General features: G+C 41.9%; 1 protein-coding gene across 2 annotated transcripts in view; it reads left to right on the plus strand.

Annotated features, from left to right (window-relative positions):
- The first annotated feature begins 350 nt into the window (after positions 1-350).
- Positions 351-17,089, plus strand: part of lrp4 (low density lipoprotein receptor-related protein 4) — a 195,021-nt gene continuing 178,282 nt past the window's right edge. For both annotated transcript variants that reach the window (XM_034680931.1, XM_034680932.1), the window contains exon 1: positions 351-734. In XM_034680931.1, the coding sequence (XP_034536822.1) occupies positions 674-734 (61 nt within the window). In that variant the 5' untranslated portion in view covers positions 351-673. The remainder of the gene's footprint in view (positions 735-17,089) is intronic.

Here is a 17,089-nt window from a genome sequence, read left to right on the forward strand (position 1 = left end):
GCTGTCTGAACTTATTCTTTGATTTAGTACTGACCATGAGCCTCTTTTTCACCAAACGTAATTTAAGAAATGACACAACGAGAGCAGAGATTTTGGGAGAGTGCATATGGTCCGCAATGGGGGAGCACGGAGAGGAAACAACACCTAGAAATGAGTGAAATGTTAATGCATGTCAGAGATATAGTGTTGATTTAATACTTCATGTAAGCTGACCTCCAAGTTTGTTCCACTTTTACTAATGTGCGTCCAAGGAATGTTAAAAATGCAGTGCGCTTAGAGAGCCACCCCCCCTCAGCTCTTAGTTGGTACAGTCCACAGCTCCTTTTGGAAGCCACAGTGTAGGGAACTAGAGCACAACATGTTGGAGACCGTAGCCGAGCTGGACCCCTCAGAGTTAACTTTTTAATCCCGGTTTTGTCGCGTTATCACACACACACAAGAGGAGGAGGAGGAGGAGGAGGAGGAGGTCTGGGTAGAGAGAAAAGGATCCAACAAGTCAGTCATGGTCTGAGGTTCGCGTCAAAGCCGGAGCGCCTCCTTTGCAAACTAAAGCGCGTTGATATTAAACTGTGCGGAGAAGGAGAAGAAGGAGAGGAAGAAGAAGAGGAAGAAGAGAGGGGGAAGAAAGGGAAAGGGAAGCCCGGAGAAGAGAGAGAAAAGCCGGGGTACAAAGATGCAGCTGTCCGCAGTGCTGTGGAGCTCCCTGGTAACTTTGCTGCTCAGCCAGAGTCCAGGTAAGAAAGAGAGACGGACTCCAAACTCTGCAAAGTGCTGCGTAAATCTGTGCGTAAGCGTGCTTTGCTTGGATGTGTGTGTGTGTGTGTATGTGTGTGTGTGTGTGTGTGTGTGCACCGCCGGTGTGTGTTCCTCCGTAGTAGGCTACTCTGTAAATGCCCTCCTTATCTGACATTTAAACCCAGCAGGAGAGTTTCCACATTATTAGTTCGGGTGATTTAGCTGGTCAAAATAGAACCCGTGGTGGAAAATGTGAAGAAGCGCGTGTGTGTGTGTGCGTGTGTTAGTGTGCGTGTGTGCGCGTGTGTTCATGCTTTATTGAAACCTTGTTGCCTGTTTAAGCGACCCGAGCTCTCACTTCTGCAGGAGGTCGCCTCAGTGTTTAGATTTTCACTTGTGCAAATGCAACTTTTGTGCAAAACTTTGCACTTTGAATACTTTTGATATCTTTATTTGCTATTTGCTCTATTTACCTAACTCATCATAAACGTGCCTTTTAACCCTTTAACAACCCCACCAAGAAAAAAGCAATAGAAATATTGTTTGTTTCCATTTCTTATTGCCTTAGGTGAGAAATAACTACAATCTTTTTTGTTTGTTTTTCAACAGACCCTTTAGTTTTTAAAATATTGACCTCTACCAACTGGTCAGGATGTCACTTAATGGTTAAAGAATTAAATTGTATATGTACAAATACCACAATAAGTAGAAAAAGTCATGTAAAATGCCAATTTTAGAAAGAAATGAATAACACAAAAATATCCAGGGCATTTGACTACAGTCTTTAATTCTGTAAGTATGCCACAAAATATTGAGCGACTTCAATTCAACAAAGTAAATATTGCATCAAACAAGGAAATACTGCACTCAGAATTTTTCATCTTCACAAAATCTGTGTAAAAAGTGCAACAACACAAATTCTCACATGCATTATACTTGTGTGCAAAACATTCATTTGTGCATTCAAAAACTAAAAGACGAACTAATGCATAACAAAGGGAACATTTGCATGTCTTCAATATCTCAAGGTCTGGCTGTAAATGTTTGATAACACTGCTTTTTAAAAAGGGGTGTCATGTGGTTCTGGTTCGATTGCATGCCCGACTCTATTCCAGCTGTATGCACATGCCTAATATGTCAAATCTGCACCTTGAGGCAGATTTCCTTTTGTCACATCAGGCTCATGTTTGAATACAACCCCTTAAATTCACCCACCTCCAGTTAGAAAGCTCCTTTAAGCTGTGGTTTGTCTTTAACGCCTTGAAGCTGAGACATGAAATACATGAAAGAGAATATGCGATGGATTTGTGCCTTGTGCATGGCTCATGAGCTGGTAGAAAGTCACTTAAAAATGCTCTTTCCACGAGTCTCTGTGATGCAAATGATCCATTGACTTGAAACAAAGCTGAGTCTTTTGAATTGTGAAAGCTGTGTTGGTGGCTGCTGCCTTTATTTTTCCTCCTCAGCTCAGTGAAAAAAAGAAAAGCATGCAACGTGCTGCAGACTGTGATTACAGGTGAACTGGGTTGTTTATCTATGATAACCTACATCCTGCCCCCACCTCTTTACCCCCCACCCCACCCCTCCCCTGCAGCACTTGTAATAGGTCTGAGTGATTTCCACCACCCCCCTGTCCTATGTTTTCTCTAACACCTTGTATTTACAACATGTTAGGACAGCCGCTGGAATGCAAGGACCCTACAAAAGCTATTTCTAAACACACACACACACACACACACACACACGCGCACGCACAGGGATAAACGTCACACATGCTCACTCTAATACACATGGGTGCTGTGCCCTCTGACATGACATGGAAAGATTCAGCCGATGTGATTGCTGAATGTTATCTATAATTGGTTGATTGGACCACAGAGGGGGGGGGTTGCTGGAGTTGTGACGACTCCGAAATGTCACCAGGAGACTGTCTCCCAAATGCCAACCAGATAAGATTCGATATCCAATTGAAAACAAAAGCCCCTCCTGGATCACCCACATCCTATTTATAGGAGTTATGGCTCCTTCTTTTGTCCTCTCAGATGTCGTTATCAACATTTTCCTCCCCCTCCTCCTCCTCCTCTCTGCATCGGGGACGGGGGGGCTGTCTCAGGTTGATTATGGACTTGCTCTGCTGTAAAATAAGTTGGCCTGGTCTGCTTCATGTCTCGGACACATCGTTGTCATGAGTGTGTGCTGCTGCTGTTGGCATTTTCCACTGTGGCACATAACATTCAGCTCAACTGTTTCTGATTGGTGCTTTGTTTTCTATCCTGGAGCTATGGATAGATGTTTCATGTCAACTTCTGATTCAATAATGTTGAATTTGGTGAAGAATCCTCAGTGTGACCCTTCACCTTGAGAGTTTCATTTTTGTCAGGCCTCTAAAATTAGCTTTTAAACACTCACATGACACTGAGAGTCACTCTAATGAATTAAATCAAGGGATAGTTGCTCATGTACCTTAGCTACCCAGGATCCATTAAAAACAACAATTAATCCACTTTAAAAGAAAAATGATGTTCCATTAGGGGCAGAAACTGAAATGTTAGTCCTCCACAGTCTCAAATTATTGGCTTGGTGATAAATCAATGTAACCCAGACGTTACAACTGTAAGTTTTCTTGACTCTTGCATTATAAAAGAAACATTATGGGATCATGAAATGGGAATAAAGGCTATAATTTCTGAGCTGTGTACACTGGATGGCATTATAAACTCCAGCCGCCAGTCCCGGCTGACAGTGGATGACCCGAGGCTACGATTTATTACTCTGCCTGTGTGTGTGTATGTGAGAGAGAGAGAGTGTGTGCGTGTGTGTGTGTGTGTGTGTAAGGTCAGAATGCCTTCTCAGCCTACTAGTCTAGTGTCCATGCTGTAATGGGCTGAGTTGGACTAATGGCGTGTTGGAGAGTGTGTAACACAGTTTAATGATGCCGTCTGGGACAGGATGACCCCTCACCCACTCCCGTGATCCTCACCGGACCCTCCTCGTTCACTAACTATCGATTGGACTCCGGTTTACTCCGTGTTGTCCCACTCAAGGCATCACTTCACTTTAGAGCACGTGTGTTGCAGTGCATGGCAAAGCATCATGGACAGATAAATCTATAATCTGGTGGGGATCTTGCTCAATTTTAGCATGGAGATTCTGCAGAAGTGTACACGACAGCTGGGCATCTGTCCAAAAAAACTGCCTCCTTGAGTGGTTGGGTTGGTTTTATCTGCTGCAGCCAAGGAAAGAAAAGCAGCATGACAGTGAATCACAAGGGAAATATGAAATTATAACATTTATTGCAAGAATAAGTCACAGTCCAGGAGTCAGAAATGCAGATTTTTTTAAATGCAACACTAAGTTAAAAACCTAAAGACATTTATTTCATAATGTTATACTTGAATAAGAGTTTCTTATTTACATCAGTGGCTCCTTTTTGTAACCAAACACCTCCGGACCTGCATTGATGTTTCCCCATTTGTGTGGCAGTCACGTTAACCAGCAGCAGGACGAGGTGCTGCTGGTACCGGGCACTGTCAGCGTCTGTCTGGATCTTTATGTCAGTGTTTCTGTGATGCGCCGTGGCGTGTGTGTTTACATTTTACAGCCATGCTCAGTCTCTGAAAATGCACGTGTAGCTGTGTGAGATTCAGAATTGGAGAAAATCGCTGCGGCTGCTGGGAATGTTTTCTTCTTCTTTTGCTATTTAATGCGTTTAGCATTCTTCTTCTTCTGTTGTGATATAAACATCAATTTGGAGAGAGATTTCGAATTTCAACACTACCCCTATCCACTAGATTTCCTCTCACTCACCTCCCCCTCCACTCTCTGCTCCCGTAACCCCGCCCACAAAAGATTGTCGTGCCCGTTCTATGAGGATTTCCCAGCAAATCAGGGCGACATAGTAGGGGCCGCCACTTGACCAATCAGGACAGAGGGTTGGGAGTTGCTCTGATTGGTCTGTGATAACGGGAAAGAGGGGAATAATAACATTGCTTGATACTAAAGCATTGGAAAACACAGAGATTTCGCCATAATCTCAAATGACTTTACTTACAGAGAGTACTGATTATTATGACCTTTTCTCCAAACCCATCATTCCTACCAACAGCAGCTTTAATGCGGTTAGCCAACAGCATTAAGACGCTCTATAGCCTTCGTCTGGCAGGAATACTGTATTACAACCAGGCACCGGTAAAAACGCTGAAAATTTGTACTTTTTAAACTGAGAAAATATTCAAAGTAACTCTTTGATTTTTACAATATGAATGAATAATCGAAAATCATTGCCCATCCCTAGTAGAAATGTGTTCCTTCCTCCTCATACTTGCAGTTCTTATTTAGGGTTTTATTGTCTTGCTCAATTCAGAGTTTGATCCAAGAAGCATCTGGACTCGCTTCAAGTCTCCTGAACTGATGAAGCCTTGCAGCTGAGAGGCCAAATGTCTTCAAGATCTTCAACTTTACCCAGCTGAATATTGGATAAACTCTAAATTACAAGACAGAGAAATTACACAACTACATTCCACTTCTTTTTCACACTTATTTCTATGTGTGTTTTAAGCTGTGATGCCACTGCATGTATTTTATTAGTCATTTGAGTTTGGATATGCACATTGAGCAACTTAACAATTAAACGCCCTCGCTAATCTGTACCTGAATTACTGGTCTGTCAAAGGAATTACTAATATTTTATTGCTGTAGGCTCAATATGCCATTCTGAGCTGTAATGCCGCCACTGTTACCGGCAGTAGTTCCAGTTACTAGTTTCATCTATTAGGCTACTGTAATGCTCTACTACCCAGATCTAAAAAAGCACGGATGATGTGTCATAGCGTGGGATGATTTGGCCACATTTTGATCTTGAAGAGAGATAAGTGTGTGTAGGCTGTGTTTGGCACATAACCAGTACACCCTGCAACCAGCACAGGCATGTGGATGTTAAAATGGCCATGCTGTCACCATTTTGATGCAGCCACATGAAGCTCAAGCTAGCTTTCAGCTACTTTTTGGTGCTATTTTAGTGTTGCAAACAGACTTTGGGATTTATTCCTAATTCAGCAGATACATGAAGTTAAAGCAGGAGCTTTGTGTGACATTAAAAACAGCAGATGGACTTAGAAACTGAGAGTTCTGGCTGCTATGCACTCTACAGTTTGTGTTTATTTATCACACTTTGTATTGTTATTGCACATTGCATGTTTTTCTCAAACCATGGAGGCCTAATTTCAGCGCTAATGTAAAATGGAAGGAGAGCATGAAAAGCTGAAGGGAGTGAATGAGCGTGCAGTCGGAGGAGGAGGCCGGGTTGGAAAGGGGAGGTGGAGAGTTTGTCCTTGTATTCACTTTGCTGCTCGGCTCTGTGGTTCAAGTTGCTGCCGCTCTTTGTGCCCTTCCCTGTATCTCCTCAATGGATTGATTAGTCCCCTGACATTGCTCTCCTCATCCTGAACTAACACACACTCAAACACACACACACACACACTATCTCACTAGTGGCCTTTTTTCCAGAACCTTCAGGCGTGGTTTTGCGTGCCCAGCAAAGCATTCGAATGTTAATTTATGACTTTGTCTTGCAAAATAGCTGCACGGCCACATTTGATTAAGTGCCCACAGACTAATTGTGTTTTGGTATTAATGATGTTGCAATGTAGATGTTTCTGAATAACTCGGCTTGCAGACAGATTTATTGCTCGCCATGAGTTGTTTTTGGGAGCGATTCCACACTGAAGGCAGTGGTGCTTTTTCTCAAACAGGGAAAAGATTGTTTGAGAGGATGTGGTCACAATGGAACGGGACTATTTTGTCTTCACTCCTGGCAGCGTTTAGTCAACTTGGCATGGATGTGCATTCATCTTTTAGGACTTTTCCCGTCATCATCGTGGGCTCTGAAGGGGCTGAGACTGGAGCTGCTATGTTGGAAGAGTGTGTGATGAATGTATGTGTGTGTGTGTTTGTGTGTGTGCCCTCTTCTGGTCTAGCTGGTTCAGTTGGTGTCAGCCAGGCTTTTTGCTTTCACCCGGGGAAGGCCTACTACACCACCTGATACCCCCGCTGTGCTTTGTGTCTCTCTGCTGAGAGGATGGAATTGCACCTCCAAGGTAGCCGTGGAGGTAACCTATGATTACTTGATTCAGCCCCCCAACCAACCCCCCACCAACACCAACATTCCCATATGGATAAATGTCAGACCTTGCCTCCCCTCCCACCACCACCACCACCACCACCCCTCTCCTCATGTTCCTCCACCTTCCTATAAATCACCTGACTCTCTCTCTCCCCTCCTGCAAGACCGGCCCCCTCTGAGAGAGACCCTCCAGGCGGGCTCTCGTCTTAGGGGTCGTGTCTGATTTCGGAACATGATGCCCCGGCCCAGGGGCCCTTTTCAATTATGTCCACAATGGTAATATATGTCACAGATGTCTGCTTTGAGAGAATACGAGCGAGAACACAAACAAACAAAGTCAACCACTGGCAGCTCTCAGATCTGGAGAGTATCGGTTGACGGTCTAGATCAGAAATGATCCGCTGGGAGAATCTGTGTCAAGGTTGAACGCTGCCCTGCAGCTTTTTCTTACACTTGTACTCAACACTTACAGAGCTTAAGAGATGAGAGAGATGCACATATGTGGTTTCATTCATTAGGATGACCTGAGGTTTGATGGAATTTAAAGTTCATCAGAGATGCATTCAGTCATTATACATCTAATGAAAGCATTCATACAAGGGATGCTCTGATATGTTAGCGGATAATGCACCAATGTTTAATCAGAAGTCATCCATTGGACAAACTCTGATTTTTTATCTTTTAACGTCAAACTTGAAAGAAAATGTTGTCAGTGTTGGGAGTATTACAGTCTCTAAGAAAGATTAGCAACAGGCAGTGTGTTCCACATGTTCCAGTTACATTTTATGAGACAGACTATGAGGTATAGTTTTAACATTTCAAATCGTGTGGCTCATTTGAAAAACAGACACAATGAAATACAAGGAATGAATGCAAAAAGCAGAGATGCATGAATCGGACATCAGCTAAAATGTTATTGGTGCCATCTCTGATTTATACACATCCTCCTCACCCTGTTATTTTATTATTATTATATATTTTTTTAAGGTAATTTTTCCATTATTGCATGCGTCAGCTGGAGAGAGACACAAAATGTGGGTAAGAAACAAGCAGCAACCTCTGGCTGTGAGAATTGAAGCCAATGCGGAAGTGTGAAAAACTGCAGTTCATCGAGTGTCCTGGAGTCTAGTCTGGATAGCTCATTTCTCATCGGGGGGTGAATTTTTTTCTAACGCTGCAATTTCGAAGATATTAAAATTACGAGTTTTGCATCACCTGACTTGATTGACAGGCGGGAACACTGTAGCTGTTGGCTAGGAGGCTCAAAGCCCGCCTCTTTATGTCACAATTGCTCAACAGCAGTTATGTTGAGTTCAACATTTCCAATAATGGAATAATGGGGCACTGGTGGCCTAGTGGTCTAAGCGCCCCACATGCAGAGGCTATAGTCCTCGTCGCAGAGGTCGCCGGTTTGACTCTCAACCGGTCAGCCATTTCCTGCATGTCTTCCCCCACTCTCTACTCCCTACACTTCCTGTCTCTCTTTAGCTGTCCTATAAAATAAAGGCAAAAAGCCCAAAAATGAATCTTGAAAAAATTTCCAATATGGCTGCCACCGCTGATTGGCTTCAAAACAGCTCTTCAGAAACAGATGGGTGACTTCACGGATACTACGTGCATTATTTATACACTTCAGCAGCAGTGAGTCAATCACAGCTCACATTTTATAGAATAATACTTCAGTCATTGGCTACAAGAGTGACAAAACAGACAGTGTTTTTCCAGTCATCACTTCAGAAAGAATTGAGTAATGATATTCTTTCACCGGAGCAGTCTTGATGCTACTTGTTATTGGGTTATTTGAGCCAATGCCTTAAAGGTATTGAGAACCAATAACCAGCCGACCCTGCAGCAGCTCAATCTCAGGTTTTAAAATCAGTCACAGTTTTGTGGGTTCATCCATAAAAATCACTCTTCCTGTCCCAAAGGTGATTCTCAAGATTCTCAACCCCTAATGGGTCCCAATGGTACAGCAATAGGACTCTTGTGTGTGTGTGTGACTGCAGCCCACTCAGTTTCAGCGCTCCTGTAACATGAGCAACCAGACTTTCCTTGAAACATGTATCACAAACGCTCGGTTTCAGTTACATTAAGATTTCTTTTATGGCTGCTCTGAAAATAAAACCCAGACTCTCATCTCGGTGTCACTGTAAATTTTCTCAGAATGTGAATCTGAGATCTCAGGTAACACAGGAAATATGCCCACAGGGTGCGAGTTTTCCACATGACATCACCAGTCAGAGGAGCGCTCTGTGATACTGTTGCTGTCGAATGTTACTGTAAGAAATTTGGCGATAAGAAATTCAGGGCACATCACCGTAGAGGTTTGCCATGGTGAGGGACGTTCTTGGTGTTTTTTAGGCCACGTAGTATGAATCTGAGTTCCTCGGGGGTTGCAGATTATTGGAGACTGTAATAAACTCTGGTTCTCTGTCTCAGCGGGGGTCTGCTGTAGAGGACAGAAAGATAAGCAGGGCTGGAGACTGGCTGTCTGAGCACAACCGCGGGAGGGGGGCAGGGACACAAAGACATTTTGAAGGACACACGCTCGTATGGATCCATAGTAACTTAATTCTTCTGGCTTTGCTCCTCTCTCCCTGCGACGTGGGGGGGGGAAGGCGTCTCCAGGAACGTTAATGAAACGGTGGCATATTTTGAAGAAGTGTGAAATGATTGTTGGTACCAGATATTCTCAATGAAAGGCCTCTTTCTCTTTGGTTCCAGCCATGCATCAAAAATAAGACGCTTATTCTCGTGTATTGTCTCGGTAACCAAGAGATCACGCGCAGACAAAGAGAGGACATTAGTCTGGTGACAGCGTCTGCATGGGTCTTCTTGTGGAGCCATATTTTGAGCATGTCTGATGGCTGTGCCACACACACTCAAACATATGGTTGTGAGATGACTTTTGTCTCCGTACGACAAAAACATCAGAGCAGTTCTGCAGAGGAGGACAGTTTCTACCAGTCCCCAGCTGTGGAAGGAGCATCCAATCATTAATGGGGATGAATGGTCTGTTTGACAAGTTGTGTTTTTGAATGAAGAGCAAATGAAGAAATTGTGGCGTAGAAAAGTTTTGTAGTGCAGCAGTTATGTCGTAAATTAGTTCATAGAGAAGTCTCCATTTGATCGGTCATGATTGTAAGAGCATGGAAAGCTTTGGTAAAATGTAGAAACAGCGTTGTTTTCTGATGTATATCTCGCTGTTAACTAGGGCTGAACGATTAATCGAATTCAAACCGACATCGCAATGTAATAGAATGCAATTCAACAGCAATGGTAAAATTATAAAAGGCATGATTGAAAAAGAAATACTTAAAAAAGAAAATCAACACAGTAAAATTAATATAATAAGTAAGAGTGGAAAGAAAAGTTAAAAATAAGGTAGAGTTAACAAGATCAGATGAACACAAAATAAATAAGATAAATACATACATGTTAAAACAATGGTTTAGATAATAATGATTAAAATAATAAAAATAATAATAATAATAATTTGAACTTAATACACTTCATTAAATGTACTTTCAGGATGTGGGTAAAGGAAGAGCACAGAGACAACTTCTGCTTTGCATCCCAAGCATGTTTAATGTCCACCGCGACCGTAGGACAACTGAATACTGAATAACCGTGATGCATTCACTGCGCCGTGGGAAACAACATCACTCTGCCAGTAACCCTTAGTAATCTTAAAGGGGAGTGCACAACTCGTATACACAGAATACAGTTTGATATTTCTTTGTTTTAAATGTAAGTCAAGTTGTGCAAATAAGCTCAACCTGAGAAAAATAAGAATCTACAAACTAAAACTTCACAAAAACTCATCTTACATTAAAGACCTGCTTCCTGTTAGCAGCATCAGAAATGATGGATTCAAGAAGTTCATCAGAAAACTAAATCTAGATACAAACTAACAAACTGTCTTCAACTTTCACTCAGGAGCAAAAATCAGACTTTAAATTAAAATGGAATAATGATTTGATATTTATCGTGATAATTACTGATAATGACTGATATGAAATATTTTATAGTGATAACATAATTTTCAATATCGCCCAGCATTACTCTGAAGTAATGCCTGTGCATCCAAAGCCTTACGTAACTCATTCTTCTTACAGAGCTGCATTATTGTCTATAAAAAACATCACAACAGCACATGGCTCTGTCACTATCCCCCCTCAGTCCCCTCAGTCACTTGATACCCACTGGAGCCGTGCACGTATGTTAATCTTCAGCTGAAAATAGTCTCCAACAAGAGCTCAATGTTTCCTTCTTTGAGTAATGTATGCTAAAATCTACAGCGCCCAGCTGCCTATAGTATATAAATAACTGCAGAGACAGAGACGGACAGGCTTCCTGCTAACTGGACATGACCTCACTCACTGCACAGAGGTCATGGACTAAGATAGGACCGTGTGTTTCTATGTGCGTACATGCTTTCTATTACAGCTCACAAACATCCTCACAAAGGGGGAGATGAGGCTCGGTGTTAATTGGTGACAGAGCTGTGACTCCTGTTTTCATTTATCTCATAATATTCCACCAGCGCTGAGTGAACACACACAGAGCTGCTCTCCTTCTCATGAGTGTTTGCTGCATTTATCATAAAAATCTATGAATTAACTCTTAGAAACAGTAGTATGCTTAAAATAATATTGCAGTCTTTTCTTTAAGCTCTTTCACCAGAAGTTATTGTGACAGATAGACATCCACAGACTCCTCTCATGATGTTGATCTATTACAGCAAAACAGTTGTCTCCTTTCAAGAACATTACAGGGAATGCTTCTTATGAAAAGCTCTTTTGTATGGAAAATGATGGCAAGCTGTATGCATATTTTACAACATCTCTTTTTGCATCATTTCTTGGTTCCTATTGAAATCAATTTTAACCAGCTAAATCAGGGTTCCCAAAGTGTGTGTTGCAAGACAGAAATGTGGGGTTGTGAAATGTCTTTTTTTTTAAATCTAAAAATAGTACATTTTACCCATTATGGTAAAACATTTTTTGACAAAAGTAGTAGCTAAACTTGAAATAAAACTTTGGAAAATAGAAAAATGTAATTAGTTTTCTGCCTTACTTTTTGCCAGATGACTCCTAAGCAGAGGTGTCAAGTAACAAAGTACAAATACTTTGTTACCTTACTTAAAGCTAGGGTTGGTAGTCTCGGAAAACCAGCATGAATTTGAATGTAGCTTTTCCTCAGGACTCCGTCTAACCCCTCCCCTCCTCCCTCGGAGCTCCTCCAAAACGACGCCCCCCCCCCCCGCTCACATGCACGAGCGCCGCTGATTCTCGACCACATGATGGTGACTGATTCAAAACCGGTCCTCACCAAAACATTATCATAGTTAAAGTTAAAAACACAAACAAACATGGCTGCTGTTAGCACTCACAACTATCATGCTAGCATTATCCAGTTGTCATGGTGACACGATATCAGGAGAAAAGTTATAACACATATATAATACTGTAACAGATCTACTGTTTGCTAAACGTGTTCAGTGTAGATGTTCTTAATTCCTACAGTGTTGACAGTCAGTGAAGGCATCAGGAGAGGTGTAGAGTGTGTGAGTGGGAGAGAGGCGAGACAAGAGGAGAAGTTCTTCATTCATTCAAACATTGATTGTTGCTTTGTTGGTTGTCGTGATCACGGCCGACAGTGACCGGTTATTAAAACTCAACGTGTTCACGAATCGGCTCGTCATCACTACAGCGTCCGGACGGACGCTACAATAAATATATATTTTCTGTAGGACTTACTAAACGTCATAAATTATTCTGCTTGTTGGTGAGAGCTTTTTAGACTCTGATCCGGACTACAGTCCTGAGTAAAGCACCTCATCAGGTCAGAGGGGACAGGCCCGAGGACGAGCGAGAGGGGCAGTAAATAGAGTCAGGGGAAGTAGAGGCAGGAGACGGGGACTCGGAGGAGTGCACGCCGGGGAAATGTACGCGCAGGAGGAGGGCAGAACGGCTGGACGGGATTTGATTGGTTTAAAATTTGGGGAGCCAAAAAACGGTGATTGGTTGGTGTTTTCCCAGGTTTACTCCGGCTGTAGATAGCAGCTTTTTTTCACTATTTTTTAGGAACACATCATGTATTGATTGCCATCAGGACATAAAGATCATTTTAACCAGTATAACAAAAAGTGTATCTAAATCTGATTACCAACCCCAGCTTTAAGGACAAATTTTGGGTATCTACACTTCACTGGAGTAATTATTTTTCAGCCAACTTTTTACCTCTACTCCTTACATTTTAAAAATAGCTTTGTGACTCCTGTTTCACTTCGGCTTGTTTTCATTCCGGCTTGTCATCGTTCAAAAAACTCAAAAATGTACATTGACATTCCAGTAAAAGCTATTTATAACATGCCTGTGAAGTTTGACTTTTTGCACCATTACAATACTTATAGGCAACGAGTCATCATATCTCCCGCTCCATGAAACACGTTAATGCTTAGTAGCACACATATATGGTTCTTTAATGTATTTGCATTGTGTGAACATGCCTTTATTTTCAATGGGCATAAATGTGGTGGAAACAGATGCAACCCAAATATTTCAACATTAACATATTTATATAACATTATAGTCATTATGGCCTTAAGTAACATGTTTTTTTGGGGAGGTGGGGTAGTGCACTATAGCCCCCAGTCATTTGGCATTTTTTCCCCCTTACATTACTTTTACTTTTATACTTTAAGTAGTTTTGAAACCAGAACTTTGACACATTTAGTTGAGTAAAAAGCTTGAGTTGATACTTCAACTTCTACAGAAGTCTTTTTAAACCCTAGTATCTATACTTCTACTTTAGTTATGAATGTGAATATTGTTGACACCTCTGCTCCTAAGTTTAGGGTTAGTGAACAGTGAATTATCAAAGCATCAGTAGCAGTATGTTAATTCATAACGGCACAGGAAACACAGACACATGCTCAAATAGGTAGGCTCATTTTCTGCAGACCAGCTAAATGAAGCCACATTAGATCACTTTGAGGGACAGTGGGGGTCCCGAGTCTTTGGCACCTATATTTTTGGGGTTGCAAAGTTTGGGAACCCCTGAGCTTAGTGCCAGAGTAACCTGTAGAGTCTGTAAATTTAGCATTTGAGGACTATTCGGTCAAATTGTGACCACACAGCTGCTTAGTTCCTCACGTGGATTTCTTCCCCTGATCGTATCTCTGATCCTCTCGGGCTCAGGATTGTGAAATCTTGCAGGTCGCCTATGGTCATCATCTTTATCTGCCTTGCCCACGCTCTCTGTTCACCGGTGGGGGTCCTGCAGATGAGGGCCTGCAGCTGCCTCCTAAGATCGCCTGCAGAAGGAGCTTAAAAGACGGCTCCTGGCCTCCTTCAGCATGCCTGTATGCAGGCATGCAGGCAGCAGCCTGCTCAGCCACATGTTGAGGAACACACACAAACACTCACAGCTTCCAACTCTGGCTTCAGATAAGATTAGAGTGTGATATGATTTGACTGAGACCCCCCACAGACTTAACTCAACACACTTTCTCTCAAAGACTCACTGCTGAGTGTTTAATCCTGCGACACGTCAACAAATCCAGTCTGCTCTGACTCGGTTTTGGATCTCCGTGGACTGAAGGAGGTGGAAAGAGTGTTCTGTGTCACAGAGATAATTGAATCCTGTGTTTTTCTGTTGTTACTTCTTTTGGTAACCAGAAGAAGAGTAGGACATGAGTCACTGTAACACCACAATAATACAGAAATAGAAAAGTGTACATGCTGTGTCACCGTTCTCTCTAAAGGATCCTGTTGTTCTCCGGCTCATCTGTCGTTAATCAGAAACCCTTTTGTTTCCTCCTCATGTCTCGTTATTGAGAGCATGTGATAAGCTGTCCTTGCTCACAAAGCGTCCTGTTTACTGTCGACCGTATTGAACCATGTTGTAGGAAATAAATTACCTTCATTATGTTTGACAAAACCCATGTAACTCCTTTCTGCTGCACTTCAAAAGTCCGCTCGTTCCAAATGAATCCAGGCGTCTCGAGACGTTCTGCAAACTTTGGTTGAAATCTGTTCAAAAGGGAAAACAATGAGCTGTCTGTGTGCTTACAAACATGACATGTAGTGTTGTGTGTTTCAAACAAGACTTGATGATCTGAGTTCAGCGTTGAGGTCAGTGGAAAAGAACTCGGAGTGAACGGAAACTTTGGATAGAGCTCATCCGTCTGTCTTCCATTTTGCACCAAATCTGCAGACGTGTGTTTGTAGATCCGCTCACACACACTACTCTATAAAAGGATTAATAAGTCATGATTGTTCGTGTCCATGTATAGATCATCTCATGTCTGACTGCTTTCCACGCACAGGCTTACTTCGGTATGACGCTCCACTCTAGGAAAAAACAGCTGAAGGGACTTTCTGGTTGCACATGCTGTATCAGTGTCGTCCTTCGCTCCCTGAGATCCTGGAGCTGCATGGAAACACCTGCTGCGTATCTGATGTCTGTCTACCAGGAATTAAAAACACGTCAACAGAAATCTCAGACACACCCCGAAAAAAAAACCTGCTTTAATGTGACACCAACTTCTAAAGAGCGGAGTGTGTGTGTTGAATGTATGGCAGCGAGGAGGGGAATGTTAAAGAGGGCAGCTGACGGCTTCTGGTTCGGTCCTGAGGTGTTACACAACAATATGTGAGTAATGCAGATGAAGAGACGCTCACAGTGAAGACATACACAGTTAATACAGTTATATCTTCTGATGATTTCATTTCAATTAAGACGTTCATTGTTGAATACATGAACAGTGAAATAGAAGTCCTAGTACAAGAAGACACGATGAAGTCCGTACACCAGAAGCTGCACCAACTTTTTGCCTGTTGTCCTTCGTCAGACATCTATTTGCTTTTTTTACTTTGATAAATAAACAGGAAATCATTTATTTATTTGAGACTCGTATGTTCATATCAGCACCAGAAAGTAAGAGATAAATATAACCCAGAGACAACACTACATCAAACCAGTTCAGTTCACAAGTTCACAGTGATGGAAACACAAAGAGACATTTGTTCCCATGTTTCCAAAAACAGGATGAATACCCACTGTGACTTCATTTCTGAATCAGTTAATCCACACATACAGTACGTTTCTGCATCAAGTTTCTCAGTCCAGCATGGATGTAAGGACATGGATAGATTAACAGAGATTGTCTCTATCTGCTTCGTTCTTCTCTACGCCGCTTGAAGCTTTTCATTCCAGCTTTACAATGTTACAATGTTACAATGTCATTTAGCAGACGCTTTTATCCAAAGCGACGTACATACGAGAACAAGAACAACACAAGCAAAGATCTAGACAAGAGGAAACAAGATCAGTAAGAGTAACAAAGTGCTTCAAGTCAATTTGGGTGCAGGTACTGCCAAGCAGTGTAAAGGCAATGCACAAGAATAAGCAAGGAATTCATCTACAATGAAGCAACCAACCAATTTAAGACCTTCCATTATCATCATCAACAATTAACATCACCACAATAATGACCAAAGTACCAAGTGCTGGGTCCCTCAAGAGCTGAACACAGATTCCCAGAGTAGAGCAGGACAGTGTGAGTCAACTGTAGCTGGAAGACATGATCTGCCACTGGGGACAACAGTAGAGAGCAATCTAGTGCATAGTGCTTCCTAAAGAGCTGGGTCTTTAGCTTTACTGGAACTGCACCACAAGTAGGCGGTGTAAAGTGAGCTACAGTAAGCTCTAATAACCTTAACATTGTGCATACACATTGGGAATTTACATGCCAGTGTGTTAGCTTGTGCATACAGTTAGCAGCACTGATTTTTGACTTTGTCCACCTCCCAAAGTGCTTCATCGGACATAAATGAAGAAGGCATGTGCTGCCTCTGATTGTCTTTGACTTTTAAGATCTTCATGACAATCTTTTTACTGATAAACTTGAGGTCATGCTGCACACGAAAAACTAGAGCACTTCTTAGCAGTCGCTATAAACCAGCACTGTAAGGCGACAGTATCACTAAAACATCTCTCTGAGATCTAAAACAAAAGGAGCAACAAATTCTGACAGTGCACATGATGAAACCAGGATTTATTAATTTTTTTCAAGATTTGTTTTTGTTAGCAAAAAACAAACTTTACAATGCAGGTCCAATATTTAAACATTTTTATGTTTTTTTTTAATACACAGTTATATAAGAATAAACAAGATTAAAAAAAAAATGAAATAATAATAATAAAAAATATATATTATAACAA

Source organism: Notolabrus celidotus, chromosome 3 (genome assembly GCF_009762535.1).
Source record: "Notolabrus celidotus isolate fNotCel1 chromosome 3, fNotCel1.pri, whole genome shotgun sequence".
Classification (NCBI taxonomy): Eukaryota; Metazoa; Chordata; class Actinopteri; order Labriformes; family Labridae; genus Notolabrus; species Notolabrus celidotus.